At 41.8% G+C, this 26,256-nt stretch overlaps 1 protein-coding gene across 4 annotated transcripts in view; it reads left to right on the forward strand.

Moving 5' to 3' along the window:
* Nucleotides 1-21,848, forward strand: part of RALBP1 (ralA binding protein 1) — a 56,110-nt gene extending 34,262 nt beyond the window's left edge. For 2 of the 4 annotated variants that reach the window (XM_025181867.2, XM_006117465.4), the window contains exons 2-10: nucleotides 185-277; nucleotides 526-984; nucleotides 5,765-6,114; nucleotides 8,751-8,912; nucleotides 12,175-12,306; nucleotides 13,762-13,869; nucleotides 16,715-16,836; nucleotides 17,128-17,251; nucleotides 19,907-21,848. In XM_025181867.2, coding sequence (XP_025037652.1) covers nucleotides 259-277; nucleotides 526-984; nucleotides 5,765-6,114; nucleotides 8,751-8,912; nucleotides 12,175-12,306; nucleotides 13,762-13,869; nucleotides 16,715-16,836; nucleotides 17,128-17,251; nucleotides 19,907-20,173 — 1,743 coding nt within the window. In that variant the 5' untranslated portion in view covers nucleotides 185-258 and the 3' untranslated portion in view covers nucleotides 20,174-21,848. The remainder of the gene's footprint in view (nucleotides 1-184; nucleotides 278-525; nucleotides 985-5,764; nucleotides 6,115-8,750; nucleotides 8,913-12,174; nucleotides 12,307-13,761; nucleotides 13,870-16,714; nucleotides 16,837-17,127; nucleotides 17,252-19,906) is intronic. The other 2 variants (XM_006117462.4, XM_006117463.4) reach the window with 1 other exon arrangement.
* The last annotated feature ends 4,408 nt before the right edge of the window (nucleotides 21,849-26,256 follow it).

Genomic DNA, 26,256 nt, shown 5'->3' on the forward strand with positions numbered 1-26,256 from the left:
CTCTCTCAGATATTTTGATTTGAGGCTAAAATGAAATAATTGCACACTTATTTTAAGAATATCTTAACGTTTTTAGAATGGGAGTGAATAATTAAATGACTCCACCCTTTGCATACTAATTTATGCAAGCGTACTTATGTAGCAGATGGTTTTTTAACAGCAACTTTTATACCATTGATTACAGGAACATAGAAGTTGCCAGACAGTTGTTTTATTTTGCATTTCCTTGACTATTTAAGTGGACAAATAGCACATAAGATGGACATTGTCATACTGAGTAAGTATGTAAAATACCAAATGTTTAGGTGATTCTTAAGATGTGTTTATATTGGACATAACTGTGAAACTCTGATTTAATAATTGCCCTGCTAACCTCTATAAAAAGCAAAGTGGGTCTTTTGTAATTGTAGGCAGGTATTGTGTCTGTTCAGTATTACCTTTTCCCCTTTTTTTTCCTTAGTTTTTTTAAAAATTAAAATAGGTTGTAACTTTCTGCCTCTTGTTTTCTCTTCTTTTTCCCAATAGCGGAGGGTTATGCTGCCTTCCAAGAAGACAGCTCTGGCGATGAAGCTGAAAGTCCTTCCAAGTTGAAGCGGTCCAAAGGAATTCATGTTTTCAAGAAGCCCAGCTTTTCCAAAAAGAAAGAAAAGGATTTTAAAGTAAAAGAAAAACCCAAAGATGAAAAACATAAAGATGATAAACATAAGGAAGAAAAACATAAAGAGAAGAAGTCAAAAGACTTAACAGCAGCAGATGTTGTAAAACAGTGGAAAGAGAAGAAAAAAAAGAAAAAGCCAACTCCAGAGCCAGAGGTACCTCAGATGGATGTTCCAAGTTTTAGGCCTGTGTTTGGAATTCCTTTGGCTGATGCAGTAAATAGGACCATGATGTACGATGGCATTCGCCTGCCGGCAGTTTTTCGTGAATGTATAGATTACATTGAGAAGTATGGCATGAAATGCGAAGGCATCTACAGAGTTTCAGGTATACTGGGCGTGTCTGAGTGCAGATTTTCAAGGCTTTACCTTCATTTGTCCCAGAAAATACATGAATACAGTACTTTGCCCTTCTTTACATACCCCCCTCCCACATGTATAGTTTTACTCATTTAACAAAAGACTGCAACTTTAGTGAAATTCACTATGTAAGTCAAGCTAGGGATTTGAAATTACTGAAAGATGGCTAACGTGATGGTAGAGAAGAAAAAAGTTAATGTTCTTAACCTATGGAGTAGGAAATAATTGTTACAAACCCAGTCTCATGGAAGATGGGAGGGGGAAAGGTTTCATCAGCTGTTCTGGTGTTCAGTATTGAACTTCTCCTTCTCCAGTAGGTCCGTTAGTGGGCAGTTTTCACATTTGTTTTTGTGGTGTGTTCTACCCGCTTGCTGAATACAGCAACAAAAATGTATATGGTTTGGTTTTTTCAATGAGGTGAAAACTAGGTATGTAGCATAACATGTCTTTAAGGCAAGCCATAAATGCCAAAATGTTTTGATAGGTGCTTGTGGTTATTTGAATATATTGATCCTTTATTAGAAATAAGATACAAGTTTAGCTAATGGAAATGGAGATTTGGTGGGGAGTTGAAGTAATAAATAGGCTAATCCTGATTTTGCTTTTCCCAGCCACTTTCAGTCTAATTTTTTTTCAAAAAACTTAAATATGTCAAATCTTTCTTTTTTTTTTTTTTTCCTTCAGTAAATCCGCTAATAAAGTAGAACAGCAGTAGAGAATTTCAGCTTGGATTTGAAGAAACACACTGGTAGTAACGCCAAGATAATTAGTAGTCTTTGTGGTATAATACTGATCCATGTAACAATATCAGTGTTTTTAGTCATTTAAATATACCGCTATATTTGAGAGAGCCACCTGAAAAATGACTCATGCAAGTATTCCAAGTACAGTGAGCAATAGAACAAAAAAGGGGAAAAAATAAGAAAAAGCATGTAGAACGTAGAACAAGTAAAATGTGTATTATATAAATTTATAAAACAGTATCGATCTTGAAGGCTTTATCTGAATGCAGTTGATGTGTGTGGTAATAGTTGGGGATGCACAGATAGCACAACAGTCAAAACTGTTTCTCAGATCTTGTATTCCAGAGCATTCAAATGATCAGAATGACTTGCAGAAATAGATTTTTTTTTTCTCTGACCTATTTTTAAGTTCTCTTGGCATTCTCCAAAGCAACATCCCCCTCCTCTTATGTGAAAGAGAGTTCAAATTAAGCTTATTAGTTGAATCAGATTTCTTATTTCTGTGCTATGCAGATGTATGATTTATGCAGCTGCATATGATTTCAAACACATTTGAGACTCGAACATAGCAGCAGAAATAGTGGTTCCCCATAATTTGAGACCTGAAAATTCTGTGCCTAGAATGATCTTCATTTTCCTTGGATAGCCTTTTCTTTATTCACAATATGCTGCCTACTCTGGATCTTTTGATAGGAAACTAATTTAATCCACTACCTTATAATTGTATCAAAATTCTCAATTTTAAATTCCTTTGTACATATCTGTAGGTTGAACTGAATTAAATCATCAATTTTAGTAATTTAAATCAGAACACATGAAATCTTGTTTGAAATAATCGATTTTAATTGTAGTTTGCATTTGTAACTTTTAATTATTTTCCTAAAGAGAGGTTGATTTTCATTAGCTAATCATAGAATCATAGAATAATAGGACTGGAAGGGACCTCGAGAGGTCATCGAGTCCAGCCCCCCGCCCTCAAGGCAGGATCAAGCTCCGTCTACACCATCCCTGACAGATGTCTATCTAACCTGTTCTTAAATATCTCCAGAGAGGGAGATTCCACCACCTCCCTTGGCAATTTATTCCAATATTTGACCACCCTGACAGTTAGGAATTTTTTCCTAATGTCCAATCTAAACCTCCCCTGCTGCACTTTAAGCCCATTACTCCTTGTCCTGTCCTCAGAAACCAAGAGGAACAAATTTTCGCCTTCCTCCTTGTGACACCCTTTTAGATATTTGAAAACCGCTATCATGTCCCCCCTTAATCTTCTTTTTTCCAAACTAAACAAGCCCAGTTCATGAAGCCTGGCTTCATAGGTCATGTTCTCTAAACCTTTAATCATTCTTGTCGCTCTTCTCTGTACCCTTTCCAATTTCTCCACATCTTTCTTGAATAAACATTAAGGATGTTAATAGGCAGATAATTGGCAAATGGTGTAGTAAATACAATTTGTATCGACTTCACAATTCATTGATAAGAGAAGGCGCTCAGTCACAGTTTGCGCCAGATCCGGTACTTGCCCGTGCTGCTGCTCTGCAGTTTAAATATAGTAAGAGCTGGTTTGTCTCTTACTACACTTGTGATGCAGAGCCAAAGCTGTCCTGGACCCGGCATGAGCCAGGACTGAACTGGGCTTGCTTGGTCCTGGCTTCCACTGGGTCTAGCAGCCCCTGACCGGGGGCAGTTCTAGTTGTGAGCCTGGGCCTGCTGTGCGCACAGGCTGCTTCACAGTAGCTTCCTCTGTTCTCTCCCCCTCTTTCAACCCTCCCCCTCCCGCCCAGCTGCCTCTGATAGGGGGACAGGCAGCACCGCAGAGATGGTGCTGGGGGGAACCAGCCTAGGCTTATTGGGTAGTCAACTTATCGGGTAGTTGACTACTTGCTTATATCCCTAATAACCATTACAATATATTGATTTGCAACTGAATATAGCCTTACATTTGGTGTTCCTTTTTGCTAAACAGGAGGGTGCATTATATTATGTGCATTTAAGCAATTATATAACATTTATTCAGCTTCTTAATTATATATCACTATGTTTGTTTGAAAATGGCAAATTATGCATTTTTTATTTATTAGATTAATTTTGAATTGTGTCAAGCTTTATAAGAATGGAAAATCATTCAATGTGATTTTCTAACTTATTGATGTAATACTCAATATGTATGGAAATTAAATTGAAAATTCACAACAGCATTTTAATATTTTTATTAAATAAAACTACCTTCAATGTGATAAATAACGAAGAAAAAAGTTTATCAGAACATGTTTTGCACTGAAAACTGATTTAGCAAACAAAGTATAGTTTCTGGTCATCAAGTCATAGATTTTAGAACTAGTAGATCTTAGCCTTTTGCTCCCAGGATTTTATTCACAGATAAGGAAAGGAAAGCTAGCTTGCTTGTCTTTTTTTGAGTTCTTAATTTTGAATGAAGGAGTCACTGAATTAAACTAGTTGAACTAATTAAGAAAATATTCTCTCTGCTCATGCAGAAGAGGCTACTGCTGCCAAATGCTGGCTTAGTAAACTTTGGCTCCAGGTACTCAGCCAGTGATTTCCACCAGTTCAGTGGTTTGACATTCTGTAAAGCTTGGCAGCAAACATACTGCTTTATATTTTTGTACAATATTTAATTTAAAAATTGGATTTAAGTATAAATCAATTTTATTTTGTTTTTAAATAAAATAGTCTTTATTTAAAACGCAGATAGATACAGTTTTCTGCAGAAATAAAAATAATTATATCAAAGCCCTCCCATTAACTGACAAAGATTCACTTTGTTTTAGAAATCAAAATGTTACTGAGAGATTGGATATTTTCTAGTCATATAGTAAATATATACTTTGAAACAAATAATATCCCAGACCAGGAGTTTTAAATATCATACCTCCCAGAAGAGATGTCTCATTGATTGGAAATAGGCAAACAAGGGTGGTGTTTGGTTGGTTTGGTTTGTTTTTAAAAGGAATGCCTTTGGCTTCTAATAGGGGCTGTTACTTAGAGATTATTCTGTAATATTAAAAGAGAACTACAAGTATTTTTTAATAAAACTACTTGTTTTAGGTCTACATACTGCATGCCAGCTGAGAGTTTAATTAAACAAATTATCTTAAACTTTTCCCCTTATTTTAGGTGCTTTGGCTTCCACGTTGGCCTGAAATTGCATCAGTTTCTATGATCACGAAACCCTGGTAGAGCATGCAGGCAACTTATTTGGGGGTGGGGTCAGGTAGGTGCCATTGCTTTACTATATAGTGTGGCTTAGCAGTGGGACTTTTAGTATGTACACATATTTAAACTTTTACAAAATCATACCAATATGGTAAAGCAGTGTCTCTTACTTATTTACCCTCCCCCCGCCCCAATGCTGTCAGGCTGGCTCTGTGCTTTAATTTAGCTAGTTTGGGTAAGAGTAGCAATGAAGATGTGGCGGAATGGACCCCAGCATGGTCTAGCAACATGAGTATGCACCAGTGTCACTGGGGAGCTTATATTAGGGTGGTTATCCTATGCTACTGCATCTTCACTACAGGATAAACCTCTCTAGTCTGGCAGTCTCTAGCCCAGCATCATTTTAGTTAGCCAGATAGCCACTTATCATAGGTGTGGCCAAGTTTCCCGCTCCCCCATAAAGTTTGTTTACAGCCACCAGTTCTGGCTCTCTGTGTTCTGTGCTGTTATTGGCTATAATTTATCCCTAAATGTCATCTAAAAGCCTAGTAAGCAGTGGAAGTGTTGGTAATGCTGCTAGACAATATTGACCTCCTGTGGTTCAGCAAATTCTCTGGTTTGGCAATGATCAGGTCTCGAGAGTGCAGGACTAGAGAGGTTCAACCTGTGCTGTTCTTACCATCACTAGTTAAATGAAAGCTAATGGGTATGCCTATCTGTGTTACAATTACACTCTAATCGGCAGTGTAAATGTGCCCTAAATGTAAAGATGGCTGATTACTTTGTGTGTGTGTGTGTTTTTTTTTTAATTTCCAATCTAAATATTTTAAGGAATAAAATCAAAGGTGGATGAACTAAAAGCAGCCTATGATCGAGAAGAATCTCCCAACTTGGAGGAATATGAGCCGAATACCATAGCCAGCTTACTGAAACAATATCTACGAGAACTGCCTGAAAACTTGCTTACCAAAGAGCTAATGCCCCGCTTCGAAGACGCTTGTGGGAAGAGCACAGAGGGGGAAAAAGTTCAGGAGTGCCAACGCTTGCTGAAGGAATTGCCAGAGTGTAACCACCTCTTAATTTCTTGGTTGATAGTGCACATGGACCATGTTATTGCAAAGGAACTAGAAACAAAAATGAACATCCAGAACATTTCTATAGTGCTCAGCCCTACTGTTCAGGTACTTTCACAATCCAACAAGTATGTGAACTGCATTGCAGTCCTAGCAAGAGATTCTTTAAAATGTCCTCTTCTACAATTATATACACAGACTATAAATGTTGTAACTCAGTTGCATAATAGCTTCTCCTCGTGTACTCTTCAGGACTTAGTATTTTGGCTTAACTTATTCTTAGTGTGGGCTGGTCTGAAATTCAGATGAACATATTTGGCCTTTAAATAATGTAAGCATTATAAATGCTATTAGCTTAGTTTTTCAAGTAAGAGAGGAGGATTGGAAGCCTTTGACACCAATAGTTGCACGCACACTTCATTAGAATTTGTTAAAAGGATTAATGATTTATCATTAAACAATATTGTATTATTGTTTAACTCCTATATCACGCCAGTCAATCCAGTTCTGTGAACATATATTTTTCTTACTTATACCCAAATGATTATTTAATTATCAGTATAGTATCAGAAGAAATCAAATGGACCAGTTGCTAGTAAGAGTTCTGAACAATAACTGGATTACAGCTGAATTTTTAATTATACTTTGTATAAATTTGTCAGTTTGGAATTGGAGTTTTGCAACATAACATGCTTCGTGTTTGGAGATTTTAAAAATCTTACTTCATGATTTTATAATCTTAGTAAGGCCCTCTAGCAATAGGGCTTGGTTTACTCACTGATACTTTGTTGTTGTAATCATACTCTGTCTTGTCCTCCTCCCTAACAGAATAGGCATGAAATCAATGCAGCCTAACTCATGTCCTATCATGTCTGGTTGCTTAAATAGGTTAGGCAATAACATAAAATTGGTGTTGGAACTCTGTCACTTATTTCAAGACAAGTTGTGAATTTACATATGACAGCAAATCTATTCTTAAGGCAAGGAGCATATTTTATGGCCAGCTTTTTTTCCCTCCTGTTTAAAGTATTTGGGACATGTTAAAGGATACTTGAAATCTGTTGAAATATTGGGGGAAAATAGAGCACATAGTTTTACAGTAGGCATAACTCAGTGGTTCCCGTATTTTTAACACTTCACAATATGGTAGACATTACTAGATGCCCTGTTACACAAGCTGTTACTGGATCGTTCTTTAGAGCTGTAAATACTGTACTTGTTTGGCTGAAGTCTGTATCTGTAATGAAGTGTGGGGTGGCATTATTAAGGATGTTAATGACTGGTCGATATCCTAGTTGACTAGTTGCTTCTATACCTCCCCCTCCCCCCCGCTGCTTCTCTAAGAAAGAGGCCAGGGGGCTTCAAAGCAGCAGCACCATGTGGAACCCAGGGCCAGACCCTGAGCTCCACATGGCACTGCCACTTTGAAACGCCACGTGCAGCCCGGCCTGGGATGCATGTGGCATTTCAAAGCAGCAGTGCCGCATGGAGCCTGGGGTCAGCGCTTGGGGGCACTCCCCCACTGACCCTGGGCTCCATGAGGTGCTGCCACTTTGAAACGTCATGGGAAGCACAGGGCCAGCGCTTTTGCCTTTGACATGCAGCAACAACCCCAGGGGCTGTTGCTACGTTTCAAAGGCGGAGGCCCCTTATTGACTATTTGATTAGGCCATTAATCTAAATTTAACATCCCTAGTCATTATGAAAATTTTGGCAACAACTTTGTATTCTAGGCTCTATATGACCTAATAGTTATAAATCTGTTTTCATTAACTCTTCTGTCTGGGTTAGGTAAGTCTACACTACAGATTTATACCAGTATAACCACTTTGCTGAGGCTTGTGAAAAATCCAACCCCCTAAATGATAAACAGCACTATGCTGGTGGGAGAGCTTCTCCCATTGAAATAGTTACCGCCTCTTGGGGAGGTACACCTATGGAGAGAAGTTTTCCTGGTGGCACAGGAGCATCTTAACTTAATCACTACGGAGGTGCAGCTGCATTGGGGCAGCTACTCCGGTACAACATTTTAAGTGAAGATCGTTCTCAGTCTCCTGATGTTCCTGGCTTACTCCACATTTTTAAGGTTCTAGTTCTTCATACCCACTGATTCCTAAAAACAATAGCAATTGAATGAGGTAATATAATCTACTGTAAAGGAGTCACTAAGTCTGCTAAGGCACAGATATAATGACAAATGATCAATTCTCATTTTGCAATAAGTTAAAGAGGGAAAAATTATCTTGGTGGATAAAAGGAGGAAAAAAATATAACTTGTAGAACAGTCCTTGTAAGGTCCCTCTTGCCTGTTGCTAGCACTGACTTCACACTTTTGTGTGTGAGGAAACACCTAACAAGAAGACTCCAGAAGATTTCTGTTTCTGCCATTTATAAAAATAATAGTTAATTGTTTCAGGGCAATAATTTTTACCTTGGAAATAGACTCTCTCATGAGAGTCTATGAGAGAATAGAGTGATGGGAGACTAAGCGAATACATTGTGGTCATGATTCCTTTAGGCTATCAGCATATCATGAATTTCAGACATAATTTTATTTCAAATAAACCCTGGAATCTGCTAGAGGTTGCATTGTTCAGTTTGTCTGCATAAAGTTGTAGCTATAAATGGAAAAAGCTCACACTCTTTGTCCAGTAATATACAAGGTAGGGCAAATATACCATGGATAATAAAGGACATTGTGTTAAAAATCACTTTCTGAAGCAATATTTTGACTCTCATTTCAGATCAGCAACCGTGTCCTGTATGTATTTTTTACACATGTCCAAGAGTTCTTTGGAAATGTAACTCTAAAGCCGGTGACAAAGCCCCTTCGCTGGTCTAATATGGCAACGATGCCAGCACTGCCAGAAACACAGGAAACCATTAAAGAGGAAATCAGACGACAGGTTTGTCTTTACTTCACTGGGTTGACTAATGTGCTTGGCCTGAAAATTATGTTTATTGGTCAGGCAGCAGAGACGTAATGGAAGTAGGTCTCATAGATAGTAGTGATGACTTTTAATTTCCCATGTTCTGTAAGCTGTGTCATGTGGCCAAGTAGTTGGTATTTTGTTAATGTTATTGTTGTATTTGTGGGAAGATGTATTGCGCTCCTCCTGTACAGACATCTAGAAAAATCAGGTCTTGTACTAATCATCTTGTGAGCTATTCAGGGATTTTATTGAGTTATGGGAATAGTGGGGACAATGTTTGACAGTTAAGCGGTTTGTGAAAAATCTCTTCACTGCATACTCTCTGACTTATTTAAATGTGTCTGAAGTTCATTACTAACAGGCCAACAAAATGTGGTAATAGGGCATGTGACACTGAGATCCAAACTTGTGGAACTGGAAAGATGACTTTTCTCAGGGACTGCTTCTCTGGCACTGTTAGGTTTGCTTTGTGCTGCCTCAGCAGTCTCCTAGAACTGGTTTACCTGGCTCCTGGAGGATTTCCTCTTGCCTGTGGAAATCCATGGGTGATGTAAAACTGCAGCAGCATATCTTACACGTTTCACTGTAGGAGAATAGCTGAGGTATCCCTACGTACCAGTTACTCCAAGTGCAATAACAGCTTCTGGGAGCTGCAACAACTGATCTAAAATACAGCAGCCATCAGACTGCTCAGGATTGGGGTGTTAGGGCTCAAAGGGCAACTGTCCTTCTAACTCAGTGTTCCCCAACCTTTAGAGGCTCCTGGGCGCCCGGGGGGTGAGGCCACTCATCTGGGGGCACACCAGGGGACGGGGATGCCCTTGCAGCCGGCGCCGGCATGTGCCCCAGGGCCGGGGCTGGGGCTGGGGCCGTCCGAGCGACTTGTGCCATGGGCCCGGGGCCAGCGCCGCCACCCGAGCTGCGCGCCTGGGGCTGGCACCAGCACCGCTCGAGCGCCGCGCGCCTGCATGTGCCCTGGGGCTGGGGCTGCCCGAGCACCGCGCACCTGGCGCTGGTGCGTGTTGCACGCCTGGGGGGGCCGGCACGCGCCGGGGGGGGGGCCGGCCCAGGTTGTCGGCGGGCACACACAAATGCCCCGGCGGGCGCCATGGCGCCAGCGGGCACTGCGTTGGGGACCACTGTTCTAACTTGTGCTGCACGCTACACAGCTGAAACAAAAGATAAGGGCCAGGATTTCTGGGAAAATAGATATTGGTTATAAGATAAGCTACTTTTTAGTCACTGCCTGTGACCTGTCCATGATTATATAACCCTAACTAAAACTCAGGGTGGGGTGCCACAGGTGCTCAGGGGAGGGTGGAATGGCCCAGGACTGCCATGGGTGCTTGGGCAGGTTGGGTGGCAGATGTGGCAGTTAAACATCCCTGTTAGGTAGAGGTTTGAGTGAAGGATGATGGCCAGGTTATGGGCTTGTGACAGAATGGTAGCATTGTCCACCGTGAGAGAGAAAGTACAGGGTGAACCTCTAAAATCTGGGACTCTCTCTGGTCTGGCAACATCCATGGTCTGGCAGGACCAGGGATTTTGCTGAACCAGAGCCCCCTTTCTCACCAGGTTCAGAAGTGCAGCCCTGGCTGGGCTGGTGGTGGGGAGCACAGCTTCAGAGGGCCGGCGCAATGGGGAGCACAGCCCTGGCCAGGGCTGACAGCAGGGAGCACAGTCCATCTGGGACTGGAGGCAGTGGGGTCAGCAGCCAGGAGCATAGCTTCAGCTGGGGCTGGGAGGTAGGGAGCACAGTTATGCCTGAGGCTGGCGCGGTGGGAGAAAGAGCCTCGGTTGGAGCTGGCGCGGTGGGTGCGCAGACTTGGTCAAGCAGGTGGCAGGGAGTGCAGACCAAACCGGGACTAGGTCCAGTAGCTGGGTGCACAGTCCAGGCTGGGGGCAGCCCCAGTTGGGAGCAGAGCCTGACCTCCCTTGTCTGGCAAACTCCGTGGTTTGGGACCACTCAGGTCCTGAGGGTGCCAGACAAGAGAGGTTCGACCTGTAGGGGAAGATGAAGAATGATAATTTCTAGTCTTGTGCTTGAGCTGAGAGCTTGATATTTCCAAGGAAATGTCAGAAAAACAGGGCAAGATTTTATTTTGGACAGAAGATGAAAGGTGTGCAACAGAGAGGAAGATTTGAGAATCACATGCAGAGACAGTAGTTTAATTTGTGCTTATGAAGGAGACTACTCAGAAATAAGGTGAAAAAAGAGAATGGGCAGGCTACCAGTTAAAACACACACGAGGCCTCTGGAGTCAGGGGTTGGTTTTTAAGATTTGAAGACTAAAGTATGCTCATATTGTGAGAAGAAAGAACCAAAGCGGTGAGAGATTAAGGAGATGAGTAAGAGGAGGAGTGTGTGTTCAAGGGAGATCAGGAAATGGGTTAGAGTTACTGGGAAGGGGAAGGTTTAGAGTAGTGCAAACAAGAAACCTCTACCCGTGGCAGGAGGAGGAGGAGGAAGAGCAGCAGATACTTGTAGGAGACGCAGAAGGGGAAGGGGGAAAGGTCATGTCATTTTGTCAATTTTCCCTTGAAAGTAACTGGCCAGATCCGTGTCAAGAGAGAAATAGAGGGTTTAAAGAGTAAGTCACAGCTGATGAAAAGGCAGCTGGAACTGAAGACATGAAATTAAGTAGAAAAGGAGAGTGGTTTAGCTAGGAAGGTGACAGAACTGAAAGAGACAATGACTTTGTAATGGAGAAAATTGACCAGGTCATGGAATTTCTTCCAGAGATACTTGACAGCATGCAAGTAGGATTGAAGGAAAAGATGTTTGGGGTGGCCCAAGGTTGGGAGTTGGCAGGATAAACCTTATGATGGGATACTGGGGCAGAAGAGTCAGTGATAGAATTGAGAATCCGTGCAACAGTGGAAGAAAGGCTAAATCTTGTATCCTAGAAGGAAGGAGTGGGGTGATGTCTGTTTAGCTACGAGGGCTTTATACAGTCAATGAGAGAAATTACTTTCCCGTTCCCGCCCCCCCCCCCCCCGGAGTGAGCCAGTGAGTTATCTACTTGCAGTCCAGGGTCTTGTGTCTACAAGAGATTCTGATATTTTTCAGTTTCCCCCTCGTAAAGTGAAGAGCATGTATTCACCTCTTTATTAAAGCACTTGGAGACCTACTGATGAATGCACTATATAAGAGGGCAGTGGTGATAGTGTTATTGTGTATTATTAAACAGTATAGCAGCAAGTGGTGAATAAGATGCTTTCGGTGTTGTTCTAGGAGTTCCTTTTGAACTGTTTACATCGAGACTTGCAGGCGGGGATAAAAGACTTATCCAAAGAAGAGAGATTATGGGAGGTACAAAGAATTTTAACGGCCCTTAAAAGGAAACTAAGAGAAGCTAAAAGACAGGTGGGTCACTTTGTCTTCATTGCCAAACTTTTTAAATGTACAGATTGCAATTCCTGTGCACATATTTTTAACCCTTTCAGAGATGTGACTAAAAGTCATTTTGTAATTTCCTGTTATAATACCATCAGTGATGTGCACAATTGTTTTAACATGAAAATAACTCAACTTTAGTGTTTCTCATTGTTATGTGCTGAAGATGTGTGTGTTGGAGGTGTTCTAAGAGAGGGTCTGGATGTGTTTGGATTTAGAAAGTAAATGTTGCTATGGGATTTTGGTTTGATTTTTCTTGCTATGTATTCTGTCTGACCTTGTTCTTAGCTTGTGAGTACTAAAAAAGGTAAATGAAGGATTTTCTAAATGTAAAAGTAGCTGTGTAATGCAAGAAACTGGTAGGACTGGGCAGATAACTAGAAGATTTGCTTTATGGGTGGTTCCAAATTGGGATGTAAATGACTAATCATTTCTCCCCCCCCCATTGTCTTTATAAGAGGCAACAAAGAGGGGGATCAGGAGCTGGTGCTGGGGGGAGCCGACTTAAAAAACAATTTCTGCCAGCACTATCTCCGTGCCTTGTCCCAGATGCTGTGCCTCTGCTTTTTTAATGTGTTAAGAGCCTACTGGCTCTCAATACATTTAAAAGGCTGAGCTGCAGCGGGGTTAGCTACTGGGGCCAGCAGCTAACCCTGCTATGGCTTCCCCACTTACTGACTAGTCCATTGAAATTTCATCAACTAGTCGATTAGTTGTTTAAACTAAATTTAACATTCCTAGTTCCAAAAGGATGAGAGTTGCTTAAAAGTGAGAGCAAGAAAAGCATTTTTAGAGGAACAGGTGAGCAGTTAGTTAATGTGCTACTGTCAATGTAGTACAAAAGTGCTTGAGTCCTGCTATTCTGTTATTTCAAAAGGACAGCTATTTAAAATCATAGCACTGAATGCTCATAGAGATTCAATAGGAAAGCAGTCGAACTTTCTTATTGAACCAATTTTCTAGGTTTTTTTCCCCAAAGCCTTGCTGGTTTTGAGTTGTGCTTTCAGTCCAGATTTTGATACTCAGTCTTCTCTTACATTGAGCTTGAGCCTTAGGAATATGTGTTCATAAAATACATCACTCTTGTGAGCTTAAAGCATTATGTCCTAAAGAGCCAAAACTTACAAGCTGGGTTGAATACCTACCTTGGAATGTCCACTGTTTGCTCTATACATATTGCTTTCCCAGGGACAAGTAAATCCAAAAGCTGTCCTTATTTAACTGTGTGTCCTAGAAAGGTGGGCAAGTGATGAATAACTCCTGAGTACTGTTTAAAAAGCTTGAAATTAAAAGCAGACTCCTTTTCTGGCATGAGTCTGATAGTAGATGCTGGCTTTCGACAGGGATGTGCACAGGATTGTATTACATAATGTGGTGATGTGAGTGGTTGGGTTAGCCTTTTAATCCAAATTTCTGTCACTGCAGGAGTGTGAAACAAAGATTGCTCAAGAAATTGCCAGCCTTTCAAAGGAAGATATTTCCAAAGAAGAAACAAATGAAAATGAAGAAGTTATTAATATCCTACTTGCTCAGGTGGTGTTTTCAATCCCATTTTCCTTCTATTCTTTTTGCCCTTCTGTTAATATACCAGCAAAGCAAGCTTTGGAATATGTACCAATGACTAAAGAGAAGCAAATATATTTTAGGGCTAGTAAAGAAACTTTTGCTTGTTAGTAAAGTTACTCAGTTAAAGAAGGCTCTAATGTTCTTTTATTTTCTGTATTTGCATCATGGGAAGACCTGCTATATTATCTGAATAGTAGATGAGATCATTCAAGAATGGGGAAGAAATGGGTGTTTGATTGCAAGAATGTTCCTACAGTTTCTTTTAATTTAAATGCTATAAAAGAGCCTTGAATCCTCCCGCCTTACCTGGAGCCAGAGAGAGAAAGATAGACATCCTCCAGAGAACACTAATTCCAGCGCAAATGCCTGCACTCTACTTGAAATTCAGAGTTTAAAGCCTCCTTTCTGTGTCTAGACACCTAAATCCCAGTTTTAGGTTCCACAAAACTTCTGCTGAACTCTGGCGATGCCTAAACTCACTTTGGTGTCTGCATTTTCAGAGTACAAGATTCCTCTCTGCCTAGATTTCTGCCTCTGAGCATGCACACTGCTGCCTCCTTCTAGTGTTGGGATGCCTATCTTCTGCCTAAACCCTCAAGGAAAGATTTCATTCTCCTGCCAATCTTGTGTGTGGAACCTAATCTAATAAGCATGCTCACAGGCCGCCTATTGCATTAGTCAAAACGTGGCTACAGGAAGCAGCGATGGCACCACCATTTTCATTCCAGTATTTAGAGCACCTGGGATGTAGGAGACCTGGGTTCAATTCTCCCACATCTACCTGAGAGAGGAAAGGATTTGAACAGGAGTCTCCTACCTCTTTGTGCTCTGAGCTATGAGAGAAGCTGACCCTGGGGCTCCCTCATTCTCTTCTATTGAAGTTGTTCCAGTATGGATGGAACAACTTCAATAGAAGTTACTAGAGCAGAGGTCTGGGTGTCTCAGAACCCAGGTGGGTGCCCTAACCACCAGGCTATAGAGTCGTTCTTATGTGGCCCAGTAAGCATTTAGTATTTATCCATAGGAACTATTAAAGGAGCCTCACATAACAATATCCCATTGTTCAAATATTAGAGCATGTTGAGAAGGTTCTATAACACTGAGCATCACAGTGTGAGAGTCCCTTAGTGAATCCAGGCCCCTTGTCAGTTGTTAGTTTTCTTTTTCTCTTCTGTGCTATGTCTGAAAGAGGTCAAGACTAAGGGTACGTCTAGACTACATGCCTCTGTCGCCAGAGGCATGTAGATTAGTCTACCAGGCATAGGAAAATGAAGCGGCAGTTTAAATAATCGCCGATTCATTTAAATTTACATGGCTGCTGCGCTGAGCTGACAAACAGCTGATCAGCTGTTTGTCGGCTCAGCGCGGTAGTCTGGACGTGCGGGTGTCGACATCAAAGGCATTTGTCGACCACCCAGGTATACCTCATCCCAGGAGGCATACCTGAGTGGTTGACACCCGCGTGTCCAGACTACCACGCTGAGCCGACAAACAGCTGATCAGCTGTTTGTCGGCTCAGCGCGGCAGCCATGTAAATTTAAATGAAGCGGCGATTATTTAAATCGCCGCTTCATTTTTTTCTATGCCTAGTAGCCTAATCTACATGTCTCTGGCGACAGAGGCATGTAATCTAGACGTACCCTGTGGCACTTACTGTTCGAGTAACTTTTAGACTGTTTTTCTCCTTCCTTTCTCTTGTTTGTCTTACACTCTATAATTCCTCTTTCCCAATACAACTAATTGAAAGTTTTTCAGTAACATTTTTCTACAGATTTCTTTCATGCCTGCTTTTTTACTGTGTTATCAGCAACAAGATAACTTAAAAACTTGTCAGGTAAGGAGGCACTTAAGGAGGCTCATTAGGTTTTATATAAATCAAACTAATTATTGGAGGCTACTTGCTAGATAACCAATAAGTTCTCTGGACTTCTTTAAACCCTTTACATATGCTTTTCAAAAATAACATAACTTTTTTTAAAAAAATAGTTGTTGGAGGTTTTTTCCTTCCTCAATTCTGCATTCTTTGCTCCTGGCCTCTTTAGAATTTATACATGGGTGTAAGTTTAAAGTTTGATTTACCCATTGGTTTTAAATAAGCAGCCTAAAAGTAAAGAAGGACTCTGAGTTTCCAGGTCTTTGAAACAAGAAACCCCTTTCCTTAGTGCTGCTGCAAGGGAAAGGACAAAGGTCTGATCCCCTAAGTCCTGGCAGGAAAAGGATTGGTGTTTGTCATGTAGACAGAGTGAGGGAGGTACAGTGTTTTCCTCTGACCCAGACCACTGTATTGTCCTTTCTGCCTCATCCACTCTTCCCCAGCTATCGTGGCCCCATCTGTTGTGACACCCTTCTGCCATAATTCTTGCCACCTGCTTTCTATCTCCAAAAGTGAATTTAGGACTTCTCTACTTCTGTATTTGTCCCCAATGCTTTTGCTTATATTTGAGCTATCGCACCTATAGGTCTAGGGAGAAGGAAGTTCCAGCCTCACCTCATCTGGGTTGTGCAGGAATTTGGTGGACCACTGTGCACAGCATTTCAGTAAGAAGGCCTTAGAGCAGATATAACTTGATCCCAGATTAATCTTGGCTTTGAGAGCTGATGGACCAATGGAGTAGAAAGTTTGTCCAGCCTATCTGCATACGTCAACACTAAGATAAAACTGCAATGTTTTCAACATAATTACCTGAAATATTTCCAGAAAACAAAGTTGTTTGGTAACTTCTGAGGATGCAGCATTAGAAAGAAGAAACACTGTAGTGTATTCTTTTTAGATCATAAATCCAAGATGAAGTGAGTTAATTGATCATTGCAGGAGAATGAGATCTTGACAGAACAGGAAGAGCTACTGGCAATGGAGCAGTTTCTGCGCAGACAAATTGCCTCTGAGAAGGAGGAGATAGAACGCCTTCGAGCAGAAATAGCTGAAATTCAAAGGTAAAAAAGAACCTGCTGACATCAGATCTCCAGCCAGGCTAGAATTCTTACATTCACAGTGAAAAATATTGTATTTCTCCATAAAGGGTGGGAGTTAAGAAACACAGTGTACAGTTCAAAATGCTAATGGAAAGGACAGGACTTGATGAACATTACAGATTGCCTCATTGCAGCTTTGTCCTATCTTCTTCTAAATCAATGTAACTTGTACAGAACTTAAGCATAAAAAAAATCCCATTGTCTTAAATGTGAGCCCTGTTCAGTCCATTCAGATCTCTTTTGTTCTTTCAGTCGTCAGCAGCATGGTCGAAGTGAAACTGAAGAATATTCTTCCGAGAGTGAGAGCGAGAGCGAGGATGAGGAAGAGCTACAGATTATCTTGGAAGATTTGCAAAGGCAGAACGAGGAACTAGAGGTGAGACCAGTGCATTTTACCAAATAACCAGCATGAAAAGCAAAAGTTTTCTGGGAGGAGTAGGAGAAGGTGCAGTTTGGTGAGTGTTGCTCATTCTCAGTGGATGAGAGAGAGAACAGAGAAATACTTCAGTCTCTCTCTGGAATATCTATATTTAATTCTCAGGAACCAATGCTTTTCTTTTGTAATGCTAACTTCATTCCCCAGGGCTCCTGCACTATGTGCAGTCATTTACCCATGCACAAAGTGGATGTAAATTGGCACCAAACATGATTTAGTAGAGTCATACAGACACTTTTGCACATGAGGCAGGGTCCTGGAGAACAAATTTCAGATGTTTTTTCCCCCCTCACAGCTCTTTCTATTTCTTTCATGCATCTGTCTGCTTTTTTCTCCCATTTGAGACTTTCTCTTCGCCTCTCTTCACCTATGCCAGGCCTGGACAAAATACAGCCCATGGGCCGAATCTGGCCTGCCGAGCCACTGGATAGAGCCCGTGGAGAGCCCAGGGAGCTACAGGCAGGCTTCCCTGCTTGTTCCGCAGCCCCACACACCGCTCAGAAATGCTGTTGGGGGGGCCCCGTTTTTGTTTCAAAACTGGAGGGGAGGGGAGAAAGCTTCAGGAGCTGCCCTTGCCCCCAGCACAATCCCACTGGTTGATTTCTGGCCAGAAATTGGCTAATGGGAATTTCCTGTTTGAATAACAGGCAGCCAAGAAGAACCATGCCCCCACTCCTTGGCTCAGTTATTCACACAAGCACATGGCCTCTGGCACCTCAGCCCCTCCCTTCTCCCCCACCCTCTACCCTGCCCTATCAGCATACCCAAACTTTCTGCCCCCCTCCTGTATCCCTAATTTCCTGCCGCAGATCACAATCTCCTCCTACCCTAAGTCACATCCCAAACCCCTGCACTCCAGTCCCCTACCCTTGGTCACAACCACCTCCTTTACCCAAACTCCCTCCCAGACTCCATTCTGCCTTCTGCACCCCAGTCCCTTACCCCAGGTTACCTTCTGCACCCAACCTCCATCCCAGACCCCACACCTCCTCCATTAATACTGTGGAAGAGTACTGCCCTTGACTGCTTACTAAAATCTTGGAGTGCTTCCCCCCCCCCCCCCAATCAAAAATTATTGCCCACCCCAACCTATGCAGTATATCTGAATTGTAACTCCTGAATTTTAAAAAAAAAAAACTGGGGCAGGGTTGCCAAGTTCAAGACTTGTTACTCATGATTGAAGGGAGACAAGAACATTTTAGAAGCTTCAGGGGGTAGCCGAGTTAGTCTGTGCAGGATAAATTTAAAAAACAATAAAAGGTCTGGTAGCACTTTATAGAGTAACAAAATGTTTTGTTAGTCTATAAAGTGCTACCAGACCTTTTGTTGTTTAAGTTTATTAAGAACATTTTAGAAGAGCAGCGTTGGTACTTGAAAATTAACTATAGTTATCTCACAGAGAGATTGAAGCAATTCTCTTATCTAGTGAGAGGGATAATTCCCCACTGTCAAGGGCCAATCCAAAGAGCCTTTGTCATCTTTCTCTTGTGCCATTGTGTTTTTTCTGGGTATGGATAGAGCTCTCCTTAGCTGGCTAAAGTAACACTAGGGTCCTTTCGTCCCTTCTTCACACTCTATCCTCGGAGTTGTATCTCTTCCACCACTCTCCAGTCCTGTGACTGGGAGCAAGGTGTAACATGTATACATTCTGGTCTCTTGTTTGGTGGTGCCTAGTGCTGTAAGGAGACTTCTAGGCATTAATGCCCTTTACAGTTCTCAACAAAACGTCTGTACTGCTGCTGTGTAGTGCTTCCCATCTGAGAAACGTGAATACTTCAGTTTTTAATTAATTACATCTCAAACTCCATGTCAAGTACTGTTTTCATATTACTGATGAGGCACCTGAAACACAGAAAGGTGAAGTGACTTATCCAAAATCATACAGAAAGTCAGTGGCAGAGCCAAGAATAAATCCTGTTTCTGGAATTTCCAGCGTTCTAATGATTAGCTAGTTTGTAACTTTGGGTAGCTCTTGACATGCCATATTAGTAACTCAGATTGAAGATGGGGGCAATTTAAGATTAAGATCAGAATTCATCCACAAAATTAATCTAAAGTTGCCTTGGTGCAAAAAATTAAAAGCAGCCCAGCTCTCTAAGAACATCAGAGGCATTTCACTCTGTTTTTCAACCTATAGATTTGGTTTTTAAACTGCATTGCTCATTTTTATAGTAATTCCTGCTGGAGGTAGATAAGGCAAGGCAGTTCCAGAATTAATTTAAATGTAAAGTCTCTTTGCGGTTCATGTTGGACTGGTCATTTGCTAAAACCAAATCAAGTATTTAACTCAAAAATATAGTTTTAAAAATCTTAAACCAGCTCTAAATCCTTCTCCAGGAGTGCTCATTTTCTCATCTAAATGTGGATTTCTGGTGGTGCAGCTGTGTTAGTCCATTGCCACCATAATTATTCTTCTCCTTGTGGGGTTAGTTGTTTCCATTACTGTTCATCCCTGTGTGCGTATTTATGCACATGTGCACACACTTGACTCTCTCCCAAGTTAGCAGCAAAAGTTACATTGTGTGATACTCTATTCATGATTCAGTAGCTACAGAAGTTACTTGTTTTGTCACTTTTCTTTCCCTTGCTCAAAAGATAAAGAACAATCATCTGAACCAAGCGATTCATGAAGAACGAGAGGCCATCATTGAGCTGCGAGTGCAACTTCGACTGCTACAGATGCAGCGAGCAAAATCAGAGCAGCAGGTGCAGGAAGAAGATGAGCCAGAAAAGCGCGGGAGTGTTTCTCAACAGCAAAGAGACAGTGTCCTGGAGACAAAAGCAACTAAAGAGCAGTCAAAGGCAGTCAAGGAGCTAGTCAAGCCATCACCAAGCAAAGACAGGAAGGAAACTCCAATCTGATCAGGGTCCTTGGGTATTCATAAAATCAACTGGACTTAGCAAGGACTGTGCAACTTACTGTAATTTTGAGGTGAAAACTGCACCAGTCTTTGCTGGCTGTGTACATTGTGTAAAATCATGCTTTTAAAACCCTGGAGACTTGTCTCTTTCATAATTGTGGATTCTACCCATTAGGCTCAGGTTACTTTGGAAGACAAAGCAATTAAAGATTGGAGAGTGCAGAGAAGTTTTCCAGCTAGTGTCAGATTATTGGAGACCAATTTGCTACAGCTGACTTCAGTTAATGGTTTTATTTTAAACCAGAGCAATTTATTTGCTTTCATCAGAGAAAAATTGGGAGGTCTCTTCTTTCCAGTCAATGAAAAGTAAAAACCTATCCACAAACATTAATTATTTGCCTTGTGAATCTACTTGTTCTTATTCACAGTCGTTTCTGCTTATCTGGTCACTCTTGCTTGTGCCTTGGATACCTTTCTGATGCAGATTAAATACAAAGGAGCTTTAAATTCTTTCCTGTTTGGCTAAAAAGTGTGAGACTGCAGGATATCATTGTTACCTAACAAATGCCCTAACAGATACCTAATTCCCTCATTTTACAGCTCTAAGATGTATTAAAATAAATGTAAAATTTTACAGATGTATTGTCCCTTAGTGGTGGAAGGTGTTCATCAGCTTCCAGTAAAATGTTTTGGTAATGTAGTTCGCCCATTTGCTGGTTTGTAAACCAGTGATCATCATCATCAGTTGTATAACCTATCTCTTGTATTCACATGTCTAGTGCACAGCAACTGCACTTTCTTATTCCAGAGAAAGGGTCCATTTTCAAGTGTTTTGAACTCAGTTCAGTTCAAACTCAGCAACTGATGCTTTTGTAATTAAAGGGGATTGGTTATGTTGTTTGCTTAGGTAATAATAACTTCTATTTGCCTAATCGAGCAATATATTATTCCAGTTACAGAAAGCCAAGCCATGTATGCTTTTCTGATAAGCCTGATTAAAGATGCCTGCTGAGGGAGCAGGTTTCAGCAATAGACATTGTTTCTTTAGTAACAAGAACTGCCACTTTCTTTGGGCTCAGCTATTTAATCCTGTCACTAATGAAAGGCCTTCATAAAAATTGGCATCATAGGGCTGTTTTTGTTTCCAGTGCACTCTTTTATATATGTCAAATGAAATGATGGTCGTGAGACTAGTCAATAAATATTCAACTAAAAAATAGCAAAAATAACTTCACCGTATGCTCATAGCCTACCTTGTTTGTAGAATCTGGATATTTATTTTTAGCACCTGTTGGATGTGGTTCTACTTTTTATCTATTGCACTGTTGTGAATCATTGGCCATGATTTAATTTTGTACAGATAATGCTTTGATATGTTATAGAAAACAGCCTCATATTTTTTTAAAATGTGGAGAATAGAATTTATGAAGATTGAGAATGTGGTTAGGTGGCAACTTTACACATGTAAAGCATTCTCCCTTGCCAGTCTGTTACATGCATTTTATATATGCTAGCAATATTTAAACAAAATGTTTAAATTAACTCTTAATTTCTATCAGGTTGCCATGGATTTTTCTAATCAGTGTACTTCAGACAAATCTCTTAATATTGATTAACTTTTATTTTGCTAGGACCATATTCATCAAGCAAATAAATGCAACAGCCATTTGAAAATAGTCTGTAATGTATCTACCTCGCAGTAAATGTCCATCTTTCAGAAGCAACCTAGCTCATTTTGCTCATGCAGCTCCCTTCCTTTGTGTGTGTGAGTGAGAGAGAGAGAGAGAGAGAGAAAAAATCAGTTTTTGGATTGTTTTCCTCTGTGGACAGTTATCCTGGCATTTGTTATGCAACTTCGGAGGGAAGGGGAGGGAGAGAAGGCTTCAAAACTAACATTGAAATCTTGTATTAGATCTAATGAAAGGAAAGCAAAACAAATATTCAAAGGTCTGAGGTTTTCAAGAGCCTATTTTTACTGCTGTCACTTTTTGAAATGTGAATTCTGGCACACAGTTATGTTTCTCTTGCAGCTGCTTTAGGTGATTGGGTTGTCACACCTTCCTCTGGAAGGGCAGGACTGAACACAGGTCTTTGCAAGTAAGTACAGAAATTAAATGTTCATCTCGTTTCCATAATAATGTAATTTGATTTATCCATATTAAGAATTTGAGTTCTAAAAGCTTCTGGAAAACAATTCAATTCTCTTAAAATTTGTTTTGGTGGTTGTTTTTTTTATGTCCATGTTGCTAATTCATAATGGACATTTTAAAATATAAAACTGGTGAGTAGAACTACTGCACATGAATTTTTGATGGGTGGAGTTAATTTTGCAGTTGATTCTTAGTAACCCTATTGTTGGGTTTTTCTTCCATCAGTTTTACAGACAGGATGCACTAAAAGGCCATTTGTGCTTTGTCAGAGACCATGTAAGCCTTAATGAAAGTGCTAAATCTAATGTGTGTTGAGAGACCATGATCTCTGAAGGAGCCATTATGCAGTCAAAAGAGCTGATTACTTTCACAGTTGTATTTATTGTTCAATTAAAAATAAGATGAGCACTTACAAGATGAGCATCCTAAGGTGCCTTACAAAAAAAAGAGCAAGCCCTGCTGTTCAACAAAACTCAGCAGGAGGTATAATTGAAGAGTTTTGCCCTGATTCCAGAATTTCCCTGAGGAAATGAAGGGAAGTTTGTAATTTAAAATAGAACAGAAAGAAGAAGATAAGGACTTAGTATGTCTAGCTGACTTACTAAGTGGGAAATTTGGATAAAAACCCACTCTAACAAATTAAAATGGATGAATAGCAGCAGCAGGAAAGCTGGCAGAGAATATATATTACATCCATTGTGCTATTGATCATATGTGGCAATATTCTGCAAATGAGGAATGCAATAGGATTGTTGGGTCTCATGTCCCAGCAGAGAAAATACCAGACTTACTACTGAAACCAGGCTTCTTTTTGTTATGCTGTTGTGAGCCAGACTCAGTAGCTACATCTACACTGGCACCCTTTTCCAGAAATGCTTAAAATGGAACAGTTTTCAGTTAAGTATTTCCGGAAAAAGTGTCTACATTGGCAGGATGCTTTTCCGGAAAAGCACTTTTTCCGGAAAAGTGTCTGTGGCCAATGTAGATGCGCTTTTCCGGAAAAAAGCCCTGATTGGCATTTTCGTGATCGGGGCTTTTTTGCGGAAAAGATTACAGGCAGTCTCCGGGTTACATGGATCCGACTTACATCAGATCCCTACTTACAAACAGGGTGAGGCAACCCTGCACTAGCTGCTTCCCCCCAGCAGACATGAGAGATGCGAAGCTAGCACCTCCCGCCCCCCCCAGCAGACCAGAGAGACGCGGAGCTGCTTTTCTCAGACGACACCTCAGCTTGAGAATAAAGGACTGAGGGAAGTGAGGTGTGGGAGAATAAAACTGAGCTCTGGAGAAATGTTTGGCTAGAGTTTCCCCTACAATAAGAACAAATCTACAGTCCCTATCTTGTACGTAACCCGGGGGCTGCCTGTACTGTGCTGTCTACACTGGCCCTTTTCCGGAACAGTTTTTCCGGAAAAACACTGACAATTTTACAGTAGATCGTTATTGCTTTTCTGGAAAAGCAAGCAGCCAGTGTAGACAGCTGGCAGGTTATTCCGGAAAAGTGGCTCACTGTAGACACAGCCAGACAGTTCCTGTAATGACTAACTAGTCATAATTGGCCATGGCTTCAACTCTAATTGTATAAGTAATAATGGAGCTGTGTGTGTCTGAATAATTTGACATGGGCAAATGTTCTAATTTTATAAATATATACTGGTACCCTGTTTTGTAAATTCTTAATGCTCGCTCTAACTGAATACTGCAGAAGGGTGACACTTTAGTCCATGCCTAACTAAAAAATGCTAACTATTCAATGTGATTTAAAATCTTATGCCCTCACTGTGAAGTACTTTATTCCAGGCATGTGCTGAAAAGGGGTGGTGCAAGATGGGAGGGTCTTGCTGTGGATAAAAAGCAGCTTTGTCCCAGAGGTGGCCAGTCCTGCCTACTACTCCCACTTCAGTCATATAACCACCAGCTTGGGGGGTAGCTGAACAGCCCCGTTCTGGAGCAGATGAGGGCAATGGCACCCTTGCTGCCCCACCACACTGCCAATACTTTAGTTGTAGGATGAAACTAGGCCCCAGGACATGACAACTCTTTCTACCCCAGACCCACAGCATCCCTTCCAGCAATCCCTTATGCACAGCACAAGCATGAAGGTCATGAGCTAGCCTCAGGTGGCCAGCCACAACTTGGGACCTTCCTCCCCTTTCCATCACAGGGCAGCCAGGGACAGCACTTCAAGGTCAAAAGAGGAGTCATAATGTCCCTGTCTCTCTCTCTCTCTCTCATGGAGCAGGCAGCTGCCCTCTGCTGAGCAGAGTGCAGCAGGAGTGGGCATGCAGTTGCTTCTCAAGAACAGCTGCAGCAGGCCCCGCATGAGCCAAGGTGGAGCTGTTTTTAAATAGCATCCACTCCAGCTTTTTCCTCAGAATTCTGCTGAGGTGATGGCAGAAAAACCATGACTAACCTTTCCTAAGAGCTGTTCCTTCAGATGTGGTGTTCGCGTTTGCCCCATGCACCACTGCTGGAAGTTTTTCACTTGGTGGTATCCATAAGGGACTGGCTGTGGTGCCCTGTGGAGTGTATAAGGAGCACTACTGGCTCCCACAATTCCTTCTTGTTAGAACTGCACCACGGGAGGAGGAGGGTGGGTCAGGCCTGCTGAGTGCAGAAGGCCTACAGATGAAGGGCTTCCTGGCACAGTGCTAATGAGCACCCTTTTGCCTATTGGCATGGAATATAGAGGTCAGGTTGTTTGGCAACACCTACACTACACACCAAATAGATGGAGACATGATCTCTTTGACAGGAAAATGTATTCTCCAGCCAGTCTCCATCAGGCCCCGAAGATTGTGAGCAATGCCACTCCATGGCTCAGGAGCGAGAATGGGATAGAGGACTGATGTCTCCTAAGATGGTTGACATGCCCATGGGGAGCCATACTGGTAACCGAGCTGTGGTGGCTCCAGCGTGATGCCACAAGCTGGGAGACCAGCTCCAGACTGAACACAGGTCTGGGAACCCCAGACTGGGATGCTGGGAACTCTGGCTGGCAAGCTGAGTCTCATTCTGGGGCTGCTCAGCCAAGCGCTGGGGGGGCAGCCCCTGCCACACTGATGGAGGGCGCCTGGGCTTGAACACGGCACCTCACTGGACAGTATGGGCACTGCCAGAAGAAACAATGTGTCCTTAGCAGTCTGAAAAGCCTCCAGCATGGACAGTACTACAGGCTGTCAAGTGGCTCTGCCTCTTTCTGGGCTAGCATAAGTAGCTCTCAAAGAGGCTTCAATAGCTCAATTGATGCTGTAGCCTGAGCCTAGTCCAGAGAAAGCTGCTCTGCCCAGTACAGGTCTTTATTCTCCAGCTCTCTTCTGTTTACAAGATGTAGGAGAATACCTTCCCCCAGCCTCTTTAACCACCTGAGGATGTCGTCTCTAAGGCTGGCAGGGGGAAGCTGGTTTAAGGAGCACTAAAAGATGAGCAGCTGTTCAGTTTGTACCCTGAAACACTTACAAATTCAATGCTTGTTGCTTACAGAGGTTTCCTCTGAGCACTTAAAAGGCTGCAGTTTAGAGGTAGGTGCCTAGTCAGCAGAGACAAAAAAGGAGGCATAAGGCCCTTGCAAAAGAGGTTTTTTTGCACAAAACTCACACTAGTTCCTCTCCTTTGCTGCTTGCTCTTCTGGGTGCAGGCACCAAGTCCCTTTCTTCAGCTGCATGGCAAAATGCTTTGTCTAATGACAATCACTTTATCTTCTATGTAAATGTACTTTCATTGTCCTTTGCCTGTAATCAAACTGGACTGAGATGTAAATCCACATTCCTTTGGCTAAAGCAGGTGTGTTTATCCACAGCCTCCAAAACATCTTTAACAACTCCCTCTTGAGCCATTACATGCCAGACAGACAGTAAGTCCCCCACCTTCCTGAGGGTAGAGGGGCTCAGATTTCTCCCCACAGTCCTGTGGTGGCAGGAGTTGGCCATTG

The sequence above is a fragment of the Pelodiscus sinensis genome, chromosome 2, assembly GCF_049634645.1.
Source record: "Pelodiscus sinensis isolate JC-2024 chromosome 2, ASM4963464v1, whole genome shotgun sequence".
Lineage (NCBI taxonomy): Eukaryota > Metazoa > Chordata > Testudines > Trionychidae > Pelodiscus > Pelodiscus sinensis.